A 25,872-nucleotide genomic window follows, 5' to 3' on the forward strand; every position below is an offset into this window, starting at 1 on the left:
GTCCAAAAATATGAGCTAAAATTTTTGAATTTAGAATGATTAAAATACCAAATTATAGTCGAATGTTGCACTTAATATCACCGCACTTTGAATAAATTGTTAAGATTTCCACTATGAAGAATATATTGGTGGACCAGTCTGATTACTTAAAGGCATTTTCAGCTGTAAACCAGTGGTAGCATACAGTGATTAGATAAACACACACATTACAATCGCTGATGAGTACAAATTTAGTCAAACGTACATGGTGTGTAAAGCCTACATCGATTTTTGGACGTACATTTGTTTGCCGTCCTTATACATTCTACAAGATTGAATGGAACTTAACAAACACATGATACACATCATATGTTTGCAAAGTAATGTTCAATCTAATAGAATTTAAAAGGAAGCCAAAAAATTGTACGTTCCATAAGCAACGAATTCTATGTAACTCAAGTTAGTCCGTTTAGAGCTTGTGAGCAAGCTGAGTTTGATCAAATGAGCCATTGGGAATAATGCAATTACAATAGTACTTGATCATTGATTTAGAAGCAATAATTGTAGAAAATAAAAATAACAGATGTAAGGTGCATAGTAATAGATAAGTTAGTGCTACCAGCTAGATGAGCCTTCAAGAAACCACAAGAGGCCACTAATGAGGGAAATGAAGCGGAATCAGAGGAAAATAGAGTATGCTAGTCGAGAGTTAGAGGATGAACCTTTTTGGACCAATAACACATACTGGATGATATTTTAATTTTAGTTCAACTGATGAATTTGAATTGACGACGCAGAAGAAAATACTGTTTTATCTTTCAAGTAAAACTAGACAAAACACTGCTGCCTCCATCACTGTTACCTCGAGTTTTTATTGAGATACGTGCCATCTCTAAAAATGCGTCTCGAACATGCTCCGCACACGCTCCGATCATGAACGTTATGCGAGATGTTACGCAATGGTTCGCTAGAGGTTCGAATTATGTTCGAAGGATGATCGCGCGCTTGTCGTATTGCTGACTTTGCTACAACCTAACCTCACAAATGTGAAACGTTCAATCCAGCTGATCGGGTGACAAAACTAAATAAAATATTCTGACCAGGGGATTGCTGGGTAGCCTAATGATACATAATGTTTATATAAAATAAATTGATGATAATTATTATGTTTGTTGCATTTATGTTGATGTTTTTTTACAAAAAATGTCTGTCAATGTTTTGAAAGGTGAAAGGCGTGGTTGGGAGTTTAGCTTCTTTCTTCTAAATTCTAATATGCTGGTACCTATTATTAAAAATGTTTTTATAATTTTACATTATTTAATTTTGATGATTTAATAACTAATTACTAATTTTTATAATTTCATTTGCTAACATAGAGATCGTAACTGATCCAACAAAAACGTTAACCGCGCACGCGCAACTATTGGTTAGTTCGCCCTAGGAACTTGCCAAGCTTGAGCTCTGTTAAACGCTCTGTTCGCGTTCCGTTCTTGCTCGACCTGCGATCATATAGCGATCTGCTCGAGTAAAGTTCGTTTGCGGAGCAGAGCGTAAGTCTGTACGCAGCTTAACATTCCCTGTCAAAATATCAATGTTCAGTTGGGCTGACAAGAAGCCAATAGGTTTAGGATCGAGACTATTGTCACTTACGTTAGGTATTTTGGTTGATTATGGTTGTTGGTGTGAGCGCTGCGATTGGATGTGATGGAGGAAGACTGGTCGTTGCCTCGCCGATTGCTGCTATCACTATTGGTGGCTGGTGGCACCGGCGCCGGTGCTGCTGGTCTGTGGTCGGTGTGGTGCGGTGGATAGGAGGGCGAGAACGAAGCGGAAGAGCAGCTGGGAGGGGAAAGACCATTGGCAGATTGGTTATTATGGTTGGTTATTGGTTGGTTGTTCACGGGTGTTGGTGAGGGCGTTGTCCACCTGCAAATAACACTCATTTATCAATACAATTTATTTATTTATTTACAATGCAAATGTCACTAATTTAATAACAATGGTAGATAAAATAATAAGGTAGTCCTTGTGCTATTTTTCTTCCAAATTTTATAGGTGACAAAGTCCAAAATAGCTTAGAATTTCACGTGTACAATTTTTTATAAAATTCTAGTCCAAATAAACATGAAAACTATGAATTTTGAATTTAGATGGCTTGAATTATAATAAAATTGATTAGAAATATTCCACTCAATTACCACTTGTAACGAATAATATTGAGTTATTCAAGAAAATTTGGAACCATTGAAGAAACACAAACTTGTAAACACTATAATTACAAATCTTATAACAACAACTGGGAGTGAGCAACAGGCTCAGCCCAAAACTGCTCTCCTCCAAAAATTTTATTATCAGTAACATTTAAAAAGATATAGGTTACCTTTCACTTTCTAGAATTTTCAAGGCAAAAAAACTAGAAACTATAGTGAGGTCCACGTTATAATGGCAGTGTTTGATCAGCAATTATATTACTATCCTTGTCTATCATTCAAAAAAGCGAATAGCGCTATCTCTTTCTCGCTTTGCTCTGTTGCCAGATCGTCTTTTAACAATGTAGAATTAATAATCAATTAACAAGATATTTCATTCTAATAATTATAATTATTATAAAAGGATATTAAGAAATTATAAAAAAAAATTATTGCTAGATATAATATAATTTATTATTTTAAACGAGAATGAATTGTTAATTACATCAATAAGCCTGTATCGGCTACCGTCTATAGAAGGCATTGACAAGACAGAGAATCGGCAACGTTGTTCTTCTATCTTTCTCCACTGCCATTATAACGTGGACCTCACTATAGTAAATAAACTCTTCGATTAAAATCTAGACCATAGTGAGATTATTCACATTATTTAGTCAGTGGAAATGATAAGAACTTTTTGTGTAGTTGAGAAGTTGATATTGTGGTAATTATTCATATTGAATGAAAAAGACTAAGAAATTGTCAAAAAAACACTGATTTATTGATACTTAGAAAGACCGGTATCGGTTATTACACCATTGTCAATCTCTAATAAGCTAAAACTAAATAGAAGAGCAGCAGAATTTCTAATAGTAGGCGAGTACTGCTATTGGTCAAGGGCATGAACGCCTGCCATTGGCCCAGCTAGACAGTCTCCTTCCACTCAACGGTGTAACAAAATGGCGGTTTAAGCAACAGAATCACCATGATACCAAAATTTACTTTCAGTACAGAATAAGAACCAAGAAAACAAGTGTGAAAGATGAAATAAAACAAATATGTAAATGGAAAAACTATTGACTCAATTATTGAGTCCCTCACTCACTCAATTCCATTATCGACAGACGAAGAAAAAAATTTTCAGCTGTTTTTCCAAGGATGAATTATCTTCAGCGAGTTATCCCAGGGATAAGACCTAGTGCAATCGAGTTTTTATATGATAAACCTACTTTATTAAAGCCGTTTTAGAGATCCAGTGACATACAGACCTATAATCAGATTTGCTCATATTAGATAAAAAAACTAAAAAATTGTCAAAAACCACAGATTTTTTGATAGTTAGAAAGACCGGTTTCGGTTGTTACACCATCGTCAATCTGATAAACTAAAACTAAATACAAGAGCAGCAGAATTTATACTGGTAGGCGAGTACTGCTATTGGTCAAGGGCATGAACGCCTGCCATTGGCCCAGTTAGGCAGTCTCCTCCCACTTAACGGTATAACAGAAACGTCAGAAAATGGCGGCTTAAGCAACAGACTCGCCATGATAGCAAAATTAACTTTCAGTACAAAATAAGAACCAAGAAAACAAGTAAAAGATAATAAAACAAATATGTAAATAGAAAAGCTATTGACTAATGTATGCTTACAATGTTATGATAAAACTAAATTCGTAGTGTTGTATTGGTAGAAATGAATCTGGTCATTTAAACTATACTAGGAATATCCTTAATTACTCTTGTTATTTTTAAAGCCTCTAGAATATTCAAAGATCTGCCTTTGTTATTAAAATGCAGAAACTCAACATTCTCCCCAACTGTGAACTTGTAATTATTTCTTATCAAATGTTCTGCAAAGTTAGATTTTCCAATCTCTGATGTGTTATTTAATTCTACTTTTGAAACTTCTACCTGTCTGACCAATGTAACAAGCATTATAATGAATCAAAACAAGCTACTTTATGCAAACCTTGACTAGGTTTAACAGCAAATAGTTGAATCCTACCCTAAATCATTTTAAAACTAAACGATCACAGTTCTTCTGAATTCAGTTCATCTAAATGGTGTAACAACCGAAACCGGTCTTTTCAACTATCAATAAATCTGTGGTTTTTGACAATTTCTTAGTCTTTTTATTTAATAAGAAATTGATCACTCAATATTATAGAATATTATATGATAGGACAGGATACAGATACTTTTGTAGTAATGGGGGAACATACCTGACAGCAGAGGTGGCAGAGTTTGCGTTGAGGTTGGCACTGGGTGGATGGGCATGGGCATTGACTGCTTTCCTGGCGGGACCAGCGGAGGCGACAACGCGAGAGATGCGCTGTCGTTTTGTGAGGAAGCCGTCGACACCGTCCACATAGCCGGGCCGCTTCGAGTTGGTCATCCTGGTGGAGACCTGGGGCGGACTGCCCGGCTGCAGACTGTTCGGCGACTGACCGCTGCTCGTCGAACTGCCTCCGTCCGAGCTGCCCGGCGGTGTCAGGTTTTGCGGCTTGCGTCTGAAGCAATACGCCACCACATTACTACTATGTGGTTACAATGTGGTACATTACTACTATCTGTTTACCATGAATAAACTCCTCTGGATGTGTTGTCCAACATCTAGAGAAATTCAAAAAATCCCGGCCAGGGCAAGATATTTTTCTCGGGCCACTCCCGAGTTTCGGATGGACACGTTAATTCGTCGGTCCCGGCTGCCTAAAAAGCAGTTGTTAGGTCATGTCAGAGGCTCTGAAATTGATCTGTTGCGACCAGAAAACTCTGACACCAGTTCTGAGCCAGCCAGGTCACTGGATATTATTATTGTCAAAAAATTATTGTCTAGAGCAATTTGAGATACTAGTTACGATTGTTACGCCATAATCAATATCTAGAAGACTCGGTATCCTCTTGTAGAGTTTACAATGAATAAATACTAAAAAACTCAGTATCCTCATAGAGTTTTCTAGATTGATAATGTTTCAACAACCGAAACAAGTATCTCGAATTGTTGAATGAAATAAGTTTTTTTTACACTATTGAGTAGTTTTCATATTTATCACAATAACACCGAAATATTAATATCAGACACTCAGCATAACTGATAAGTAATAGAAATGTTCTTATTTTATCTATTAATTTCGTTTATCAACAGAGTTAAAAATAATAATCAATATAATAAGAGACAATAGGACGGCGTACGTTTGTACATCGGCGTACGTTTGTACATCTTATCATCTATGTGTATGTGTATCAATATGCCACATACATACAAGATGGGCCTACAACATGAACACTTGTAATATTTGAATAACTTTAGCTATAAATCCCTTGCTGCAGTCTAAGGTTTTCACGGATACAATATCTTCATGAGCGGAAAGGTTGTCAGAAATCAATGCTGTCAGATTAGGCTGCTACATGACGTCATACATTGTTGCGTCATCAAATCGAAAGGCTTCGGGCAACAATTTTTGAGGTAAGATCTCCGATTTAATTTAGATAAGTTTTTTATTTTTCTTTGAGCTTATTCTATAAGCATTTTTAGTCGAGTTCTAAATGTATTTCACTCCTGTTTGCATACAAGAATTTTCATAAGCAGACAGTATTGTATTCAATGATCTGTAATTGACCGAGCTCAGTGAGGTCTATGTTTCAACATGGATTTTCTTTTGTCCGTATGTATGTAACGCATTTACGACCAGACGCGTTGATAGAATTCTATGCAATTTGGTAGGAATATTCCTTTTTTAACTAACACCAGATACTTGTGGATGAGAAAACTGCGTGAGTTCTACTGTTCACAGAACTACTAGTATAGCTTTGTAACGGAATATCTTGTGTTTTTTCTATGTTATTTGGCCTGTTTCAAAGAGGCAAGAGAAGAAAATGGAAGTGGCTGAGATGAGAATGCTAGGATGGATGTCTGAGGTCACAAGAAGGGACAGGATTCATAATGAGGTGATTGGAAGTACAGTTGGGGTGGGGCAATTGGGTAGGAAGATGCAGGAGGCCAGGATGAGGTGGTTTTAACATGAAGTGAGGAGGATTATGAGGGACGCAGGGTACATGATTTGAATCTGGGTGGCAGGAGAGGGCGGGGAAGGCCAAGGATGAGGTGGAGAGACAGAGTGGAGGCTGATCTGCGGGAGAGGGGTTGGAGACACGGGGAGGAGATGGACAGGATTTTGTGGAGAAGGCTGAAGGAGGGAAATGCCGACCACATATGATTGGGATAAGGATACAGTTGGAAATAAATTGGAAGTTGAATTCGTTCAAATGCTAATTGATTAGTTAAGCATTCCTGAAAGGCAATTAGGAGGTACTGGGTTCTATTCCCGGGCTGATAAATAATTTTTGTATAGTAGCGCTCATCTAATTTCCATCTAGCTGTTTACCCTGTTGTCAATATTTGCAGTAGCAGAAGTCTTCGGGGTGATTTACAGCATTTAATTGGGATTTTCGTTTATAATAATTATTGGAATAAGGATTAGCCAAAGAAGAAGAACAGAGTTTGTTATTTAAGTGATGTCTTCGAATAAAACTAGATTTGATTTTTTGTTTATTTTTTCTTCGCTGTTCTATGAGGTCAAATTATTTTTCTATCATTATAATTTGTAAGAGTTTGATGGTAAAAGAACACTAAGAACTTCAGGCCCTTTTTCCGTCAAAGTCATGGATTCACAAAGTCATGTGTGTATCCGTCAAAGTCTTCATGGATTCGCCGCCATTTTCTCTATATGTCTACAAATTGTCATACCTCTATGTTGTTTAATGAACGATGCGACAATGATTTTAAGAAGACAGTGTCAAGCGTTTGAGCATGAATAGGTTTATCTTTCAAGCGTTTTTCTCAAAACATGGTTTTTGCACATGGCCCCTTCTTCCACCAAACTCCTCAATTTATCAGTGGTGAATTCATAATGTTATTAGTTGTTTAATTTCTGTCAGTAGCCTCTCTCTGATGACAAAACATGTGTGTGTGTGTGTGTGTGTGTGTGTGTGTGTGTGTGTGTGTGTGTGTGTGTGTGTGTGTGTGTGTGTGTGTGTGTGTGTGAATGTCACATATCTAATGACTGACCGCTTGAGCGTCTGTCGGTCCTGGGCGGTGTAGAAGGGCCAGTCGTCGGTGACGTCGTTCCATACGTGTCGCAACAGGTGGTAGGTGTTGTCGCGCTGCATCGCCACTGACGACAGGGTTGCCATCAGCTGATTGCGGTCCTTCTCCCTCAGTCCCTCCCGCTGCACTGCCGCGTGCAGTTCCGGTTTCTTGTACGGCCGCACTGCCAGCATGTGGATCAGTCGGTCTCTGTAACAAAATTCACAACCATTTTATTTTTATTGAATTTCGTACCGCCAAAAAGTCAATGTATCTCTTGTCACACTTCACTTCATTTTGTGAATCATGTAATTTATATGACAATCAATATTTTCATTTATATCTCAATATGGACTTCCTATGTGCTTAGTCATGCAGCATTTATTATTCCGAAAGCATATTCATTTCAATCAATTGGTAGTAATATATATCAGTGAAGTGTTGAATTAAAAAAAATAGGTTAAATCAGTGTTTCAAAGATGAATTCAATGCGTTCATAGTTGTTGATTGTCAATAGGTGGAAATATGCGATATACGATGAATCACACAGAATTCCATATTGTTTCCATCTTCCATTTTTTGGTGAATATAAGCTAAGCTAAATTCAAAAATTGTAATTTTTTCTGTCATTCTTCAGTAATTAATGAATGCAATATAAACAACTCTATTTCATGAGGTGAATCATTTTTTCTAGTTTCACAATGATAGGGGAGTGATAATATTATTTGTAAAGGTCTTCTAAGGAACCATTATCTACAGCTGGTACCAATCAACTAAACTTCAACTACAAGATGCTAAATCATATTATCACAACATGATCTTGAATCATGATCATCTTTCCGTTCTTCGTTAGTCGCTCGGCCTACAATGTCGATAACATAGGTCTGTAAAATGGATTGATAAATAATTATAATTAGGCCCCCTATTGAAATGTCTGGTCAGAAACCATCCCCTATCACACAACATATTCCCAAAATTTCATGCCGTTCTGTCAAGTAGTTTTCAATTCTATAGGGAACAAATAAACAAACAAACACACAGACATTCATTTTTATATATATAGATATTATTAAAAAAAAAAAACATTATGAAAACACTGTGATGTTGTCAAAAATATCACTAATTTATTGTTAAATTACAAACATGTTTAAACACCAATAGTGTCATCTTCAGTGTGAAAAATTCAAATTCAAAGTTTTGAATTTTTCACACTGAAGATGACACTATTGGTGTTTAAACATTTTTGTAATTTAACAATAAATTAGTAATATTTTTGACAACATCCCAGTGTTTTCATCACAGATAGATATCACAACATCTCACCAGCAAAAGTATCTGAAGAAAAAAAAGCATTGACCGGGAGAGAAAAACTAAGGCTACTTCTTTTACTATTTCTCTCCCAAATTAAGATACCATTTTTAAATACAAGTCCATAATATGGTTATGATTTGACTTCTCTGAAATTTAGTCCACCACTTTCACTCAAAAGCTAAGGGCCGGTTTAGGAGCTCGGGATTCAGTTAAGTTTTAGGGCTGGTTTCCAAGCTCGGGATATGGCTAAATCCTAGACTTAAAACAGCTGGAATCAGAAAATTAGCTTTCCAAAACGAGGAGTTTTTATAACAGTAGTCGCAGTTCTTATTTTTTCATTTCTATAATTTGAAACGTTTTTGCTTGACGAAATTAAACATTTCTAAATAGCTCAAAATAGCTGAAACTACACACTATTTTTTCTTTATTTTATTCTGCGTTTAATTCTGTAGTTTTTTTGAAATTTAATTCAAACGTGACTATGACAATGACTGCGACTACGCCCCGTTTCGGAAAGCGAATTTTCTGACTCCAGCTGTTTAAAGTCTAGTACCTAGCCAAATCCCGAGCTCGGAAACCGGCCCCTGTACTTCAAACAGCTGGACTCAGAAAGTTGGCTTCCCGAAACGAGGCGTAGTCGTGGTTCACGTTTAAATTAATTTCGAATAACTAGAAAATTGAACACAAAATAAAATAAAGAGAAAATAGTGTAAAGTTTCAGCTATTTTGAATTATTTAGGAATGTTACATTTCGTCAACGATTAACGTTTCCAATATAGAAATGAGAAAATAAAGATTATCATAAAAACTAAGACTACGCCCCACTTTGGAAAGCCAATTTTCTGACTGCAATTATATACACATCGATTTCTGGACGTTCAATCAATTGCGTGCTTATGAATTATATCAGATTAACGGCCGTTTGCACAGTGTAAGTTTAAGCTAAAATTCCGTTTGCACAATAGGGGTATTCACAATGTTGTTTTAGCCAGCTAATAAAAAGTGCTATTTGCTAATTCTGGATTGTGAACGCCCCATCTGAAACCAACTGCTATAAGCTAACTGCAATAGCGATCCAAGCGGATAATTTGAGTAACTTAAAGTTAGTTTGAAAAAGTAAGATTATAAACATATAGCTGCCGTTTTAACAGAGATAGCTAGAGTTAGTTATCTGCTATCTCGTCTGTTAATTTTTTTCTAACGTACCACTATACCATTGAGTTAACACAGACTTAGGAAATAGCTGGAGATAGCGAATAGCTCGACTTAGCCAGCTAACTCGAACATTGTGAATACCCCTATTATCAGTTGTTTAAACTCTGTATTGAGTTTAAACTCTTGGAAAGTTTAAACCTCCAAAGCAGGAGGTTCAAACCAAATAATTTGGATTAACTTGACATCTGTAAAGATTTAATGAGGAAACAGCTGATAGTAAATTATTTATCAATGGTTGTTTTTAATGCTTCAGTAGACGATATCGATCATAGTTATTAAGATTTTAGTGAATCATTATTTGAACGTTAAAATAATTATTATGGAGGAATTCATAGAAGTTTTTTATCCGATTGATAAAGATGATTGTGAAGAAATTTTGAAACTGAGAAAAATTGGGCAAAAAATGAAACATTTAAATTTCTGGAATGATAAAAAATTTTTTCAACGGTTTTACTTGAGTAAAGCAACTGCCAATTTAGTATTTGATAAAATAAACAACTTGATAGAAAATGGTCTTTCATTAGAAACCATGTTTTTAAACACATAACTGAGATATTTTGCTTTTGGGAGATTTCTAATAAACGAGGAAGGCAGTAGTAAATTTAAGCGTAACAAGATCACTTTTTACTTACTAAGTAAGGAAAGTATTGCTTTCCGAAAAAAATTAAGGTACCCCAATTTCTAAATTTCTATACGTTTCAAGGTCCCCTGAGTCCAAAAAAAAGGTTTTTGGGTATTGGTCTGTATGTGTGTGTGTGTGTGTGTGTGTGTGTGTGTGTGTGTGTGTGGTGTGTGTGTGTGTGTGTGTGTGTGTGTGTGTGTGTGTATATGTGCGTCTGTGTACACGATATCTCATCTCCCAATTAACGGATTGACTTGAAATTTGGAACGTAAAGTCCTTACAATATAAGGATCCGACACGAACAAATTTCGATCAAATGCGATTCAAGATGGCGGCTAAAATGGCGAAAATGTTGTCAAAAACAGAGTTTTTCGCGATTTTCTCGAAAACGGCTCCAACGATTTTGATTAAATTTATACCTAAAATAGTGATCGATAAGCTCTATCAACTGCCACAAGTCCCATATATGTAAAAAGTTCAGGAGCTCCGCCCCATCTATGCAAAGTTTGATTTTAGATTCTCAATTATCAGGCTTCAGATACATTAAAACAAAAACATTTCGGGTGGAAAAGATTAAGCATGAGTATCTGTACAATTAATGTTCAGTAACATTTTCACCTAAAATTAAAAATAAGCTCGATATTCGAGAAAAAGTGATTATCGAATTGCAAACTGTTGATTCTATTAAATGATTCACTATGAAGAGAAAGCAGACCTCGTGTGTCTCCAGCGCTATTGCCCTGTCACCAGCTGGCTCAAATCTTTGAATAGTAGACTTCAGATGCGCGAGAACACTAGCGTTAGGTGATCATTTTTCATAACGGCAAGGAAAGTTGTGTGACACCAGATTTTTTATCTTACCTTCTAAAATATATTCTTTGGTGCCAACTAAATATAGCATTTCATCATTTTCTAAAGAATTTTTTGATAGCTTTTCTCTTTTGTTACCGTACAGCTTACAGATCTGTGGATTTTGAACAATGAAATTGTATAGCTGTATAACCTCAAATTACTGATGGTTTGTGAGTAAACAAATAACAAATTTCCAGCAAAATCAACCTTCCAGATATTGGTGATGACGATACGATGGTGATACGATGACATTCTATTACCAACTTAACGCTAAACTAGTTTAACTTAAACTGGATTAGTAAATGCACTGAGAAAACCGATTCAAGTTTAAACTTTCAGATTAACTTAAACTCGATTAACTTAATCGAGTTTAGCGATCTATACTGTGCAAACGGCCCTAAGAGGAACTTAACAATCATCATCTGTTCAATTCATAAGAACGGCAAAAAAACTTACTTCCAAAAATCGATGTGTGTGTAACTAGCCTACCCTTCACATAACTTCACCCATTTCATTCTCACAACTACAATCGTGGGAAGGATATTATTATTGTACTAGCCATCAAAAATTGAAAAATACTTTTTTTCAGATTTTGATATCATCTACTGTATGAAATAGAAATAGATTCATGTGGATTTGCAAAATGTAGGCCGACAGACCTGATCGACCGCCTGGTGATGTCATCTTTGGCGGATCCGCGCAGGGGGGCACTTCCGCCGCCGCCGCCTCCCGCTTTCGGTCCGTTTGCCGCGACGGGAGACGGAGTGTATGCGGGACGCGCCGCCCCGCCCCCTCCACTGCTCCCCGTCGGCATGCGGCCGCGGCTCTTTATCCGCCTGCCGATGTCCAATTCGATTTCCCTAGTGCTGCCAACCAACAAAACCAGTCACATACCAATGCCACAAAAATATTCAAGTAAATTAATAACATTTCTTATTAAAAAAAATCACCTTTTTTGGTATAAAGGTTTTAAGTCTATATAGTATTGCTTTAGATTTATTCTCATGGTAAAATGGATACATATTGGAAAAATCTGTCATGTTTGATATAAATGATACAAGTCAATTCATAACCTTTAAAAGGTGGAATTAAATCTAATAGGTATTGATAAAAATGATACAAGTCAACTTATAACTTTCAAGGAAATGAATAGGTATTGATATAAATGATACAAGTCAACTCAAATCAAGATCAAAAAGGGTTAAGTCATAAAATACTTTGATACAAAGGGTTCAAGTCCTACACACTTTTGTTTACACCTGTATAAAAAATTTCAATATGTGAGAAATTGAAGAAATGATTATGTAGAGCAACGAGTAGCGTTCTAATACTTTCAATAATGATTTATACATTTCATACATTTTGCTCTCCTGAAAAATCATAAAAACTGACTTAACACCTTAATACTTATTAGTACAAATTTGTATAGCGATAGCTTCCTATAGTCCGAGAGAAATTACTTGTAATATGAAGCGGGAAACCCGATTTCTCCTTCCACATGGACAGAGTAGTGTAGAGGAGTAAGCATGCTGCGCACAATTGGATGCTGACACAATAGTAGGCAGAACACTGTAAGGTAGTGGGAGTGATTAGCGGGTGGATAAGAGAGTAAATAAGTTTAGTGGGAAGGAAAGAGAATCGGGCCTCTCTGTCTTTGAGTGAAAACAAATTCAATATCTCTCGGACTATAGGTTAAATGATAAACAAATACTGTTAACTGCTTATCATGGTCTTATTCTATTACTTATTAGTTATGCTATTTTAGTATGGGGTAATTCATCTCAACAAAATTTAGAGTGTTCAAGATTTGGAAGAAGGCACTCAGGTGTATGGAGACAGTGGATTCTTGTGAGCCTATACATAAAAAACTTGGCTTTTCAACAGTACCATCTTTGTATATATATATGAAGTTGAATATAATTTAGGCATATGTGAAAACTGATGGTTATAGAAGGAGATACAATCAGGAACTCTATGCCACTTTCAGGGAGCCTGACATTATTGGTGTAATTAAAGGAAATAGAATAAGATGGGCAGGACATGTCCAGAGAATGGATCCGGAAAGGGCACCAAAGAATGTACTGTACTGCACAGTACAAGGAAAAAGGAAAGTGAGACGCCCAAAACTCAGATGGCTGGATGAACTGGAGAAGGACTTGAGAGAGCTGGGAATACGACAATGGAAGACGACTGCACTGGATAGAGAGAGGTGGAGACTGATTGTAGAGCAGGCCAAAACTCGACTATCGGATTGTAGTGCCACATAATGATGATGATGATGATGATGATGATGATGATGATGATGATGATATGTGAAAACTAGTGGTGTAGACCAAAATTCAAATATACATGAGCACAATACACGAAACAGAGAAGATTATCACATGATGATGACTATCATGATGATTATCATAATATGATGACTCTTCAAGAAGGTAGACAATTGTTGTCTGTTTCCACTTGATTGCAATTTTCAATGAACCCGTTAAGTTATTTAAAGGAGTAGCGTGGATTTTAATACCAACTAATTAGGCAAAATGTAGATTTTAAATTAACAGAAGAATGTACTGTACTGCACAGTACAAGGAAAAAGGAAAGTGAGACGCCCAAAACTCAGATGGCTGGATGAACTGGAGGACTTGAGAGAGCTGGGAATACGACAATGGAAGACGACTGCACTGGATAGAGAGAGGTGGAGACTGATTGTAGAGCAGGCCAAAACTCGACTATCGGATTGTAGTGCCACATAATGATGATGATGATGTGATGATGATGATGATGATGAGATGATGATGATGATGATGATGATGATGATGATGATGATATGTGAAAACTAGTGGTGTAGACCAAAATTCAAATATACATGAGCACAATACACGAAACAGAGAAGATTATCACATGATGATGACTATCATGATGATTATCATAATATGATGACTCTTCAAGAAGGTAGACAATTGTTGTCTGTTTCCACTTGATTGCAATTTTCAATGAACCCGTTAAGTTATTTAAAGGAGTAGCGTGGATTTTAATACCAACTAATTAGGCAAAATGTAGATTTTAAATTAACAGAAGAAGGTGGAATATTTGCCCAAATACCCTAAAGCTTGGACTTTCCCATAAAGCAAAATTCAACGGTAGACTTTCCTATTGACAGTTGTATCTGTTATTTGATCTACAGAGGGATAAAGTTGGCCGTCCAGGAAGTACTGGATCGCAACGGCCGGTATTGTGTTGTTGTTTATCATGGTGAAAGGAAAAGCAGCCAATCAGGGAGAGCCATAGCACCCATACAGTGATTCCATCCGTGGTAGTAGCCTGGCCTATCGGTGTATGGTGAGGTTGAAGCACTGGCCACACCAACGTCTGCTAGAGGTAGCGAGCTCGCTCCCGCGGTGGTAGTTCAGGCCACACCAAAAAACGTCCGCTAGCGGTAGTTTGGTTTTGTTTTTGTTTTGATGAGTGTGGTTCTCTAGTAGTTAAAAGCGAACTTTTAAAACTCGCTTTCCATGTTATTCAATTGTGCAGGCAGGCCAGACCGAGCTCGCTACTTCGGCGGTAGTACCACCAGCAGACGTTTCAAAAGTTCGCCTGGCACGGCCAAGTGAAACTACCGCCGAGGTACTCCCTCTGCGGGAGCGAGCTCGGTGTGGCCTGCTCAATTTAATAACATGGGAAGCGAGTTTTTAACTTTGCTACCGCCGCGGGAGCGAGTTGTGTGGCCTGGGCTTTAGGCTTCAGACTGTGGGAGGTCATCTGGACTTTCCGTCCTCTGGGAATAGCTGGGCACAGTGAAGCCTCTGGCAGAGGGTTTGTGGTTTTCCAAAGGGGGTCCAGACGATAGGAATCAAGAGTGCCACCGTTTCAGTCAGTAGGAAGCATGTGAAACTAACCAGACTGTGGGATTCACGTGTTCCTCTCCGTCTCTGGAAGTAGCATCACAAAGATAGTATATAGTTATATACTATTCTTATAGTTATATACTATTCTTATAGTATATACTTATATACTATACTACGATTGAGGGCCACGTCTATTTTTCCAGGCTTGTAGACACGTTAGAGGATAAGTCCAGGATTTAACCGGCCCACGTGTTACCGGAACTGCACCAGTGTCCACGTATGGGATGACTAGGCGTTTCTGTGGGTGGGGCCACTGTAACGCAGACTGTGCCATTGGATGCACCGTCGGCACTTCACCGTATATGCGAAAAGCAGATGGCCACTTGCAAGTGTGGGATACATTGTGGCTCGCGACCACACACATATGTTACTGTTATCTTCTGACCACTAATGTAACTGTTACTGTTATTTGTATGGAACAGGGGGGTGGACTTTCGAGTAGTACCACTTCTTACAAAGTAAAAAGTTGACACAACACTACAATTAAAATAAAACATTGGAGCCTGGTTTTCACTAGGAGTTAATGGTCGAGTAACTGGCATAATAACTCTACCGAGCTAGCTCTACTCTACTTGCTTGGTCGAGTAACTGTTTTCACTACAATTGAGAATAGTAGGTGAAGTGTGTTGTCTAGTGAACAGAACTCTACTCTACACGACTCTACTAGCTCGAGACTGTTTTTAAAAGCATAGTAGTGATAGAGAAGAGTGAGAAGCGGTGGTGGGGGAAGGCAATTGGTAGAGTGCTATCACACGGTGCTATCCCACTCTACTAAAAGCTATTACTCTACCATGAAAGTTTTCATTGGGAGTGTTTAAAAGATAGTTAGTACTTGCCCAGCGAACTCTACCACTAACTTTACTATTGAGAATCAGGCTTTAGGGCCGGTTTCCGAGCTCGGGATTTAGCTAAGTTGTAGAACAGCTGGAGTCACACAATTGTCTATCCGAAACGGAGCGTAGCCGTAGTCCACGTTTAAATTAAATTTCGAAAAACTGGAAAATTGAACACAAAATAAAATAAAGAGAAACCAGTGTAAAGTTTCAGCTATTTTGAATTATTTAGGAATGTTTCATTTCTTCAAGAAAAAACGTTTCCAATTATAGAAATGAAAAAATTAAGATCATCATAAAAACTACGACTACGCCCTGTTTCTGAAATACAATTTTCTGAGTCCAGCTGCTTAAAGTCTAGAACTTAGCTGAATCCGGAGCTCGGAAACCGGCTCTTTCAATAAGAAAAAACAATTTTTTGAATGGGTGGTATGCTAGGGATAAAAAATAAGTAGGGGAAAATACCTAGAGAATAAGGAGCAGAAGTACAGAATGATTCAAAATGAAAGTCCCATTAATTCTTTTTAGATGGTGAACACAAACTAATTTCACATCAAGCTACACACAGAATCATCGAGTAATTCATTATAATCATTTATGATGATGCATTATAAGTAGTGTTTTATGTGCCTGTCATTTGAGGCTCCGACGACATCTACAAAAAGTAGGGTCCATGAACCATGGTTTGTGGAAATGAACAAAAGCAGTTCAAAGTTTAGACGAATCTCGTTTATAAGCCGATGTTTCATGTAAGCGGCAAAGTTAATCGACGAAATGTTCTTATATGGGGAACCGAAAACCCTCATCAAACAAACAGTGGAGCATGAACGACATTCGCTCATGTTAACATTCATTGTGAATTTTCACAAACCATGGTGTATGGATCCTAAATTGTGTAGATGTCATCCAAGCCTCAACAGGAGAGCACATAGAACACTTATAGACTACAGCATCATGAATTTGATAATTCTTCAAGTAATTTGAAGTGAAATTGGATTGTGTGCACAGTTTTCTAGAATAAATTAAATTTGGGACATTCATTTTTAATCATCCTATATGAGAAAAACGCAAAGTTTTCTCACAACCTTTCGAAAATATTGAAAGGTTTTAATTAGTCGTCATCTATTTCACTATCCATTATGAACTGCAAGTAATAATCCGTTTTGAAATGTTTTCAACTTTTTGTCGTTGAAAATAGTTCAAAACTGGTTTTAATTAGGTTACTGACCATTTTGTTTTGTGCATTTCTTCAGCCTCTGCCATTTTTTGTCTCGTTTTATCGTATACATCATCTTTCGCTTGTACACGCATTTTACAGTGTAGTGCTCCAACACTTTCCAGGCATCTGAAAAAAAAACAAAAGTTAATTGAATTAATGAGGACAAATAGGCCTAATAAGGAGATTCATTGAATCAGAACAATATTTGCCATCGGATTCTATAAAAACAAAGTAAATCATTGACGGAATGAATGATACATGGACCCTATAGGCCCACACCATCTACGTTTAACGCTAAACCACGATTACTTGTAGATATGGTTGCATTCATCGTAATGTGTTTCATACGGGGTTTAAACAAACAGGCATATGACAAAGAACGATGGAGAGGAATTGAAGAGATGAATGGATTGTAATTTGGAAAAAAATATTACAAAAATTAGTTGGCAGACGTTTGATATAATGGCATCCAAGTGGAGCACAGTAAAATGTTCTGTTATAAAACTTGTATTCTTGTCATAGCCTAAAATTATTATTTCTTAGAAATAAGTTAATTTACTATTTTTCTGGCGACGTTGTCAGGTAATTTTCCAACAATGTAGAAATATAATTTATCAACAAAATATTCAATCTCCAATATGAAAAATTCATTTATTTTATTATTGAGAACTGAATTTTCTTGAAGCATTAAATGAAGACTTAATTGATTATTTTAAGCAAGAGTGAACAGTTAATATTACATAAGATAAACCGGTATCATCTACCTCTATGGAAGACAGTGACTATATCAGATAATCGGCAACCATGTTCTCCTATCTTTATCCACTGTCATTATTTTATTTATTTATTTATTTGAGTATTACAATAGTGCGATAATATCCCTCTAGCTGTAAGCTATTTGAGGGATATATAAAAATAATCCTTTACAAACAATAAACTATTATAACTCACTATAGTAGTTGTCACTCAGGATGAGTGACAATCAAAGAAATGCGCTTTCGTAAAGTTTCAACGGCATTTTTGAGAATTATTGTTTTGACCCTCAATTGTTTTGAATTGTGAATAAAAAAAATTGATTTGATTTGATTTAATATTGTCAATAGCATGGATAATATGTGGCCAGTTGAGGATGGAGGCCTCGTCAAGGATCTAGTAGGCAGACCAAGGACATTGTCAACACGTGTAAAGGAAATCGCTGGTACAGAACAGGCAAGGGTCAACAGTGCTTGCTTGGGGGTCAAGGCAATGGTGTACGCCGTCACACCAGTCCTCAATGTATGCCACATAGCAACCACCAATTCACAATCAATGTATCTTACAAAAATTAGAAACTTGAAAATGCGAAAAACATGACCTACTTTAATGTACAATTATTTCCAACACAATTCGAGAGAGGAACACATCTGGGCTGAGCCTAAATACACAAATTATACTTGTATAATAATAAGAGTGATGAATCAAATTTACCTATGTAACATTTCTGTCTAAAATTTAAATTTTTTGTCGACAAACAGAGTATTTCAGATTATAAATATGTACGAAAAAATAATTCGTCTATGGACGAAAATATTTTTTAAATACACAGTATTATTAAATTCGAATGATTGTGCGATAACCGACACTTGGAACGTTCTTTGTATACTGAACAGGTAAGCAGGTAACCCGTGCTCTGCTCCGCCGCAAGGGCCTAATAAGAAACTTGACAATCTGAAAACTTGAACAACTGAAATCTTGAAGAATATTCTCGGTAAATTGAGAATCTTTATGCAAAATTGCAAGTTAATCAGTCCAGTAGATCAGTTAATCAGACGTGATGTAAGAATAGAAATCTGATCTCAGTTATTAAAGTTTTGGATAGAATTATGAAAAAGAATATTTTATTGATGAATGTAATTTATTTGACATGGAATTTATTATTATCAAAGAAAATTATAACTTAGATTAATTTATTCATTATTGTCAATTTATTATTATTCTTAAAATCTTATACGTTTTCATTTTGATATATTGATAATATATACTTCACCTTTTCCAACTGTATTTGAGAAAGTATCAATTGTAATTGAGAATATTCATTTGTGTTTGAGAAAACGTCAGATGTAAATGAGAATAGTCAGTTGTATTTGAGAAGTCATCACTTGTAATTGAGAATAGTTAGTTTTATTTGAGAAAGTATCATTTTAATTTGAGAACATACGATTTGAAATCGAGAAGTTGTCAGTAGTAATTGGGAAATGATTTTAAAAAACCAGGACTTATATTTTTCATGACTGTACTCATGAAATAATATGATTAATATGATATGATAACATTTTGTGAAACATTACACTTGATGAAGATCAAATTCTTATGTTTACAGCGCCATTAAGAATTGCCATTATACATACCAATTGCCAAATACATTACCATTGAAGAATTGCCCAATTGTTTGATCAAGAGATTCAATTGATTGCTGATCAAGTTCAAATTGCACTGTAAACATAAGAATTTGATCTTCATCAAGTGCAATGTTTCACAAAATGTTTGGGACAATAGACGCGTTGCCAATACATACATAGAAATAATTCTCATGAATCATTCGTAAACAGTACAGGAGAAATAATTTCACCATTGAAAATATTAATTTTCCTCAATTCAAAGCCTATGATAGTAATTGGAATACTGTGTACGTAGTACAATATCCTTTCCTGCTCAAATCATACCGGTACTGTAGGCTACAGAAGAGTCACGACATTTCAATTGAAAAATTTTCTCATTTTCAATTGATATCTTCTCATTTACTTACATTTGACGATTTCTCAAATACAATTCACTATTCTCAGTTACATGTGATGACTTCACAAATACTATTGACTATTCTCATATACATCTGACTTTCTCTCAATTACAAGTGACTATTCTCAAATACAATTGCTACTTTCTCAAATTAACTTGATACTATCTCAAATAAAATTGGGAAAGGTGTAGTCGAAAAACTTTGAAACATACCACCGGCAGAAAGTTTATTTTTAGCTTTGCACAGCCTTAATGGGAAACCGGACTCTAAGGTGAAGTGAGCACAATACTTTGAATTTACACTTGTAAATAATATTATTTTTGATGTTAAAAAGTCCAAACATATACAAAACCAAATCTTCTAAGCCAAATTTAGAAATTATTGAATTTAGACATAAATATGATTTATATGAAGGGTGATTATGTGATATGAGTGAATTATTACCTTGGAGCAACCTGCTGTATACACTCGAAGCTCCCCTGGGGTCCTTCGATGTCCTCATTGCTTGAAAGACTAAAATTGAAGTCAGTGCCTCTCGCTGACTGAGAAGATGGCGGCAGTGACAGGTGCTAAAACAATTAAAACAAATTTATAAATAAATAACAAAACATGATTATTAATATGAAAAAGATCATTATTTATTCATTTTGTTTTTACAAAAAACCACACACAGATCGGGAGATAAAACTAAGGATACCTTATACTATTTCGCTCCCAAATTTAATAATTTATTTTATTTAAAAAAAAAACATATCGGGAGAGAAAACTAAAGATACCTTATACTATTTCTCTCCCAAATTTAATAATTTATTTTATAAAAAAAAACACACACACACAGATCGGGAGAGAAAACTAAGGATACCTTATACTACTATTTCTCTTCCAAGTTCAGATAACATCTGAAAAAGGGTTAACCTATGAGTTTTAGGTGTTCACTTTCACAAAATCTTCGGTCCAAAAATATTTGTAAAAACCATATTTTTGGATGAAGATGTTTCGAATACCAAAATAACAATAATGATAGGCCTACCACTCAGTTATTACAAAAAATGTTTGATCGTTTAATTCTAAGATATAATTCTAGGAATAATTATTCTTCAATTCTTAGAATAATTATTCTAAGGGTTATTTTTTAAATAGAAAAGATTCACTCACTAGTAAAAAATCTGAACCTTTTTTAGTACAAACTGAGCACGAATATAAAAGCATACATTGATATTATGTATCTTCACGAATTAAACACATATCAGCGAATGAATATTGTTAATCTATATAAATAAAAATCGAGCCTCAAATTTTGACATTCAATAACTTTTTTATAATATATGCACCGAATTTGATGATTTTTGCTTAGTTGTGTTCCTTATGTTTAGGACCAGGTTTATGTCCCATTAAATTTATAATCCGACTTCAGGACTCTTTCCTACGGTCCTTCAATGTTCACATGTAATCCTTATGGGAGAAGATTTGTGAGCTAGCCACACTCAGAAATAAAAATCATCTGTTATAATCATTGCCTCATCCAACAGCCGTCGGTAGATCTGTTTTTCTATTTTCTTTCTACTGATTCACAAAATTTTAATTCTAATAATAATGCCGCGGTGCGAACAACGCCCAAACTTGGGTCGTAGAACTCGAAATGCTATAAATTTAGAATATGCACGGGAAAATTTGTGTGTGAGTGCTTCCATTCAAACCAATAAGCAAGAAGCACCTGGATGCAAAATGCCACATAGCACCTTCTAAGGTGTGCATCCAGCTAAAGTTTGTCATGAGATGCATTAACTATTTGGCGGTACGAAGTTCGCCGGGCCAGCGAGTATCTGAATATATTAATTTGACAAATAATAATGAGCATGATGTTGAAGATTCACAGTCTGTTCCGTGATCAAACAGAATCGTATGAAAATAAAATTAAGTTCGAGCTTGAATAGTTCTAACTTAATTTCAAGTTGAAACTTAGAACTTTAATAGTTTAAACTTATGTCACTTGAATAATTAAGTTAGTACTTATTGACAAAGTACGTGTTACTCGTGCTACAACCAGGATTGGGTTGCGATAACAATAGGTTAAGCATATTCAATTTTAATTCTGTAATTATTTATATAGATAGTGATTTTACGTACATGTTTCACTAATTATCTAAAACTCTGGTCTGCATTATTTCCCATTGAGCAGTAGATAGCCAATTTCAAAACTCAAATCAAACAGACGTAGAAACTATAGTCAGGTCGACGTTATAATGGCAGTGGAGAAAGATAGGATAAAAACGTTGCCGATCCTCACTGGCATATCAATGCCTTCTTGACAGTAGCTGATACATGTTTATTAATGTAATATTAATTGTTTATACTCGTTGAAAATAATCAATCATACTTTAAGAAATTATATTTTTCAATAATTTCATAATGAATTTTCATAATAAAGATGAAATATTTTGTTAATTATTAATTCTACATTGTTAAAAGGTAATCTGGCAACAGAGCAAAGCTAGAAAGAGATACCGCTATCCGTTTTGTTGAATGATAGATAAGGACAGCAATACCTTTGCTAATCAAACACTGCCATTATAACGTGGACCTCACTAGGTGTTGCTTGTCACTTATTTCGCCCGTCATTTTGTTTCCGGCAAACGAACAGGAGAGATAAGAGATAAATAGATAGAGAAAACAAGAGTGAGTCAAGAGTGGAGAGGGGGTTGAGGAGGAGAATGAACGGGTGTCTAGTCACCCCCACCACTCACAAACTCAAGCTTTGGCAAACGAGATCACAAGCACGTAGTATAATGAAAATCAAAATATCTCATCCCCGAGATTCATAATCTGACGTATAGCCAAACTGTAGAATATACACTCGACCTAGAAGATGGAGAAACCTCAAGGGTTTGAAAGGTGAAAGGGTAGGTTAGGAGGTTGGGCTTATTATTTAATAATTTTTTGAAAATTATTGTAAAGCAGAAACAGAAAGCTTGCATGTCAGAAGCTCAGAACATGTTTGGCTATACGTCACCGTATGATTTTCAGGAATGCGATATTTTGCCTACCTATAGTGAGGTCCACGTAATAATGGCAGTGGATGAAGATAGGAGAACAGCGTTGCCGATTCTCTGTCTCGATTAATTATATTTCTACATTGTCAAAAACAGATTTGGCATCATTGCGGAGCTAGAAAAGGATACTACTACATGATTTGTCGAATGATAGACAAGAATAGCAACACCAAAGTTATTCAAATACTGTCATTATAACGTGGACCTCATACTATAGTATAATATCCACTGAAAACAAACTACATAAAAGATGAACCAGCAATACAGTTGAAGCAACTGGAATCTATCAACTGATTTGTATGTTTGGGAAGAATATTATTATACAGTCGACTCTTGATAGTTCAAACATTCGATAATTCGAAACTCGATAATACAAAGTAAGTCCCTGGTCCCTTGAAATACTCTTGATATCCAGAAAAAAATGTATCAATGGATCAAATCAATGTATTTTGGTACTCTTGACAATACGAAGTGAAATACAGAGCCTATGTCGCGACCACAACACGCGATAATTCGAAATTTCTAATATTAACTCGCAATAATTCAAACTTGAAGAAGGTAATTACTTTAAATAATACAATTATTCAAACTGGATCATCCGAGGATTTTAAATGATCACCATTTCGTTGCGGGACAAGAATTGTCTTGGAAAAAGCTGGTTTAGCGCACTCACACAACTTTCCTTGCCATTATGAAGATATCCATTATACTCGAAGGTACATTATTATAATCATCTGTGAAATTCTCATGAACGTTCAAATTTAGTACCTATGAATTGCCTGGGATATAAAAGAAACATGATACACAGTAATCAGAAAATAACATTTCATCAGTGGTCTCCAGCGCCAGAGTCGAGTTCTCGGAAATAAATTTAAAACTGATCAGCTGACGAGACTAATTCTGCTATTATCTCTTCCAGTGAATAGAATAAACAGTTGGCTCTTTCATCAAGTTTGCATTTGAATGATCACATTTTCTCGAAATTCGAGCCTTTTTCAATTTAGGTGAAAATGTTACTGAACATTAATTGTAGAGATTTTTATGCTCAATCTTTTTTCCACTTGGAATTTTTCGTTTGAATTGCATCTGAAGCCTGATAATTGGAAATCTAAAATCAAACTTTGCATAGATGGGGCGGTGCTCCTGAAATTTTTACAGATATGGGACTTGTGGCTGTTGATAGAGCCTTTTAATGACTGTTTTAGGTATAAAGATCAAAATCGTTGGAGCCGTTTTCGAGAAAATCGCGAAAAACCCTGTTTAGAAATATGGGTACCTAATTTTTTTTTTTTGGAAAGCGATACTTTCCTTACCTATGGTAAGTTAATAGGGCAAGGAAAGTAAAAAATGCGAGCATTGACAAGAGAAGTTAATAATTTTTCTTTAGTAAGATTCGTACTATCAATCAATCAATAATTTTATTCAATTCAACACAGCAATATATATAAAAAAAATCAAAATCAAAAATAAATTTCTAATAAATTCGAAAACAGTGAGCATTAGTTGAATGAGAAGCGTTGATGCAACTTTTACATAATGTTGACAGCTTAAAGTGAATCTTCTCAAAGTATTTGGACTAGAGTTTCGTCTCGTTTTGTTTGTAGAATATTGTGGTGATTTACTGGTATCACTTTTTCGGGAGACTCTGTACAATAATTGGGAAATTTAGTTGCCCAGGATTTCTTCAATTCCAACTTCCTAGCGTTTAGTTGCTGTTTATTCTTAATAATCATGTTGTTGACCAGTTCTCGTATCGTACACAGTATAGTGCAATCAAACTGCGCATTAGGAATATAACTTTCACCTCAGTAAGCATGCTCTAATACACAACACACAGAGCACAGAAGTTGTAGTAATCCTCCATGGTCTTATAAGGCTCAACTCACACTACCTCCACTCAAATCGTACGACTCCAGTCGAGGATACTCAAGTCTCTTGAACTTACGACTTTCTTGCTCATTGTTACTTACTACTTCAGTTTCATGCTACTCCATTTTCTTACCTTACTTTATTAAAAATATAAGATCTAATTCGTCACTACTTAGCATGAAACAAATTTAATTATGATTGTTATTAGGTATAAGGTATTATTGCCTTATCTATTTCTTATTATTGTCTTGTCTGAAATGATAAAACATCTCTTTCATCAAACATAACCTCACTTTCATTAAAAATGCACGGTACAATAGTGAGGTCCACGTTAATGGCAGTGTTTGATTAGCAATGGTATTGCTAGCATTCAACAAAGCAAATTGCACTACCTCTTTCTCACTTTGCTCTGTTGCCAGATTGTATTTTAACAATGTATAATATAATAAATCAATTAACAAAACAATTCATCTTAATTATGAAAATTCATTATGAAGTTATTGAAACATACCATTTCTTGCTTAATAACATATAATTGATTATTTAAAACGAGAATGAACAGTTAATATTACATCAATAAACCTGTATCACCTACCGTCTATAGAAGGCATTGACAAGACAGATGATCGGCAATGATGATCTCCTATCTTTCTTCACTGCCATTATAACAACACAAGTCAAGGCACTACCAACATGTCGAGTCGCCGCTCGACTCAGTCTCACAGTCGTGAGGTCGCGGAGATTAGAATTGACTGGTCTGAGTGTCACCATTTGAAAATACATGCTGCGTCTCTCCTCCGCAGTCTCTTCTCGACTTGAGTCGCGTAAGTGTGAGTTGAGCCTTATGTTACCTGTAGGACTATGGTCTATGCAGCAGTAAACTAGAATTCGCAAGAATTCTTTCGAGAATTTTGATAAAACTGTATTGTCTCAAGGTTTGAATTTTGTTTTGATGTTCTTCCTCTTCTT

General features: G+C 35.7%; 1 protein-coding gene across 1 annotated transcript in view; it reads right to left on the minus strand.

Annotated features, from left to right (window-relative positions):
- The window catches only part of LOC111057838 (RNA polymerase II elongation factor Ell), a 93,302-nt gene that overhangs the window by 9,879 nt on the left and 57,551 nt on the right, over positions 1–25,872 (minus strand). Inside the window, exons 3-8 of the mRNA XM_022345305.2 lie at positions 20,429–20,553; positions 17,218–17,334; positions 11,914–12,120; positions 7,237–7,464; positions 4,391–4,678; positions 1,630–1,905 (exon numbers count right to left, since the gene is read on the minus strand). Of these exons, the coding sequence (XP_022200997.2) occupies positions 1,630–1,905; positions 4,391–4,678; positions 7,237–7,464; positions 11,914–12,120; positions 17,218–17,334; positions 20,429–20,553 (1,241 nt within the window). The remainder of the gene's footprint in view (positions 1–1,629; positions 1,906–4,390; positions 4,679–7,236; positions 7,465–11,913; positions 12,121–17,217; positions 17,335–20,428; positions 20,554–25,872) is intronic.

The sequence above is a fragment of the Nilaparvata lugens genome, chromosome 9 (genome assembly GCF_014356525.2).
Source record: "Nilaparvata lugens isolate BPH chromosome 9, ASM1435652v1, whole genome shotgun sequence".
Lineage (NCBI taxonomy): Eukaryota > Metazoa > Arthropoda > Insecta > Hemiptera > Delphacidae > Nilaparvata > Nilaparvata lugens.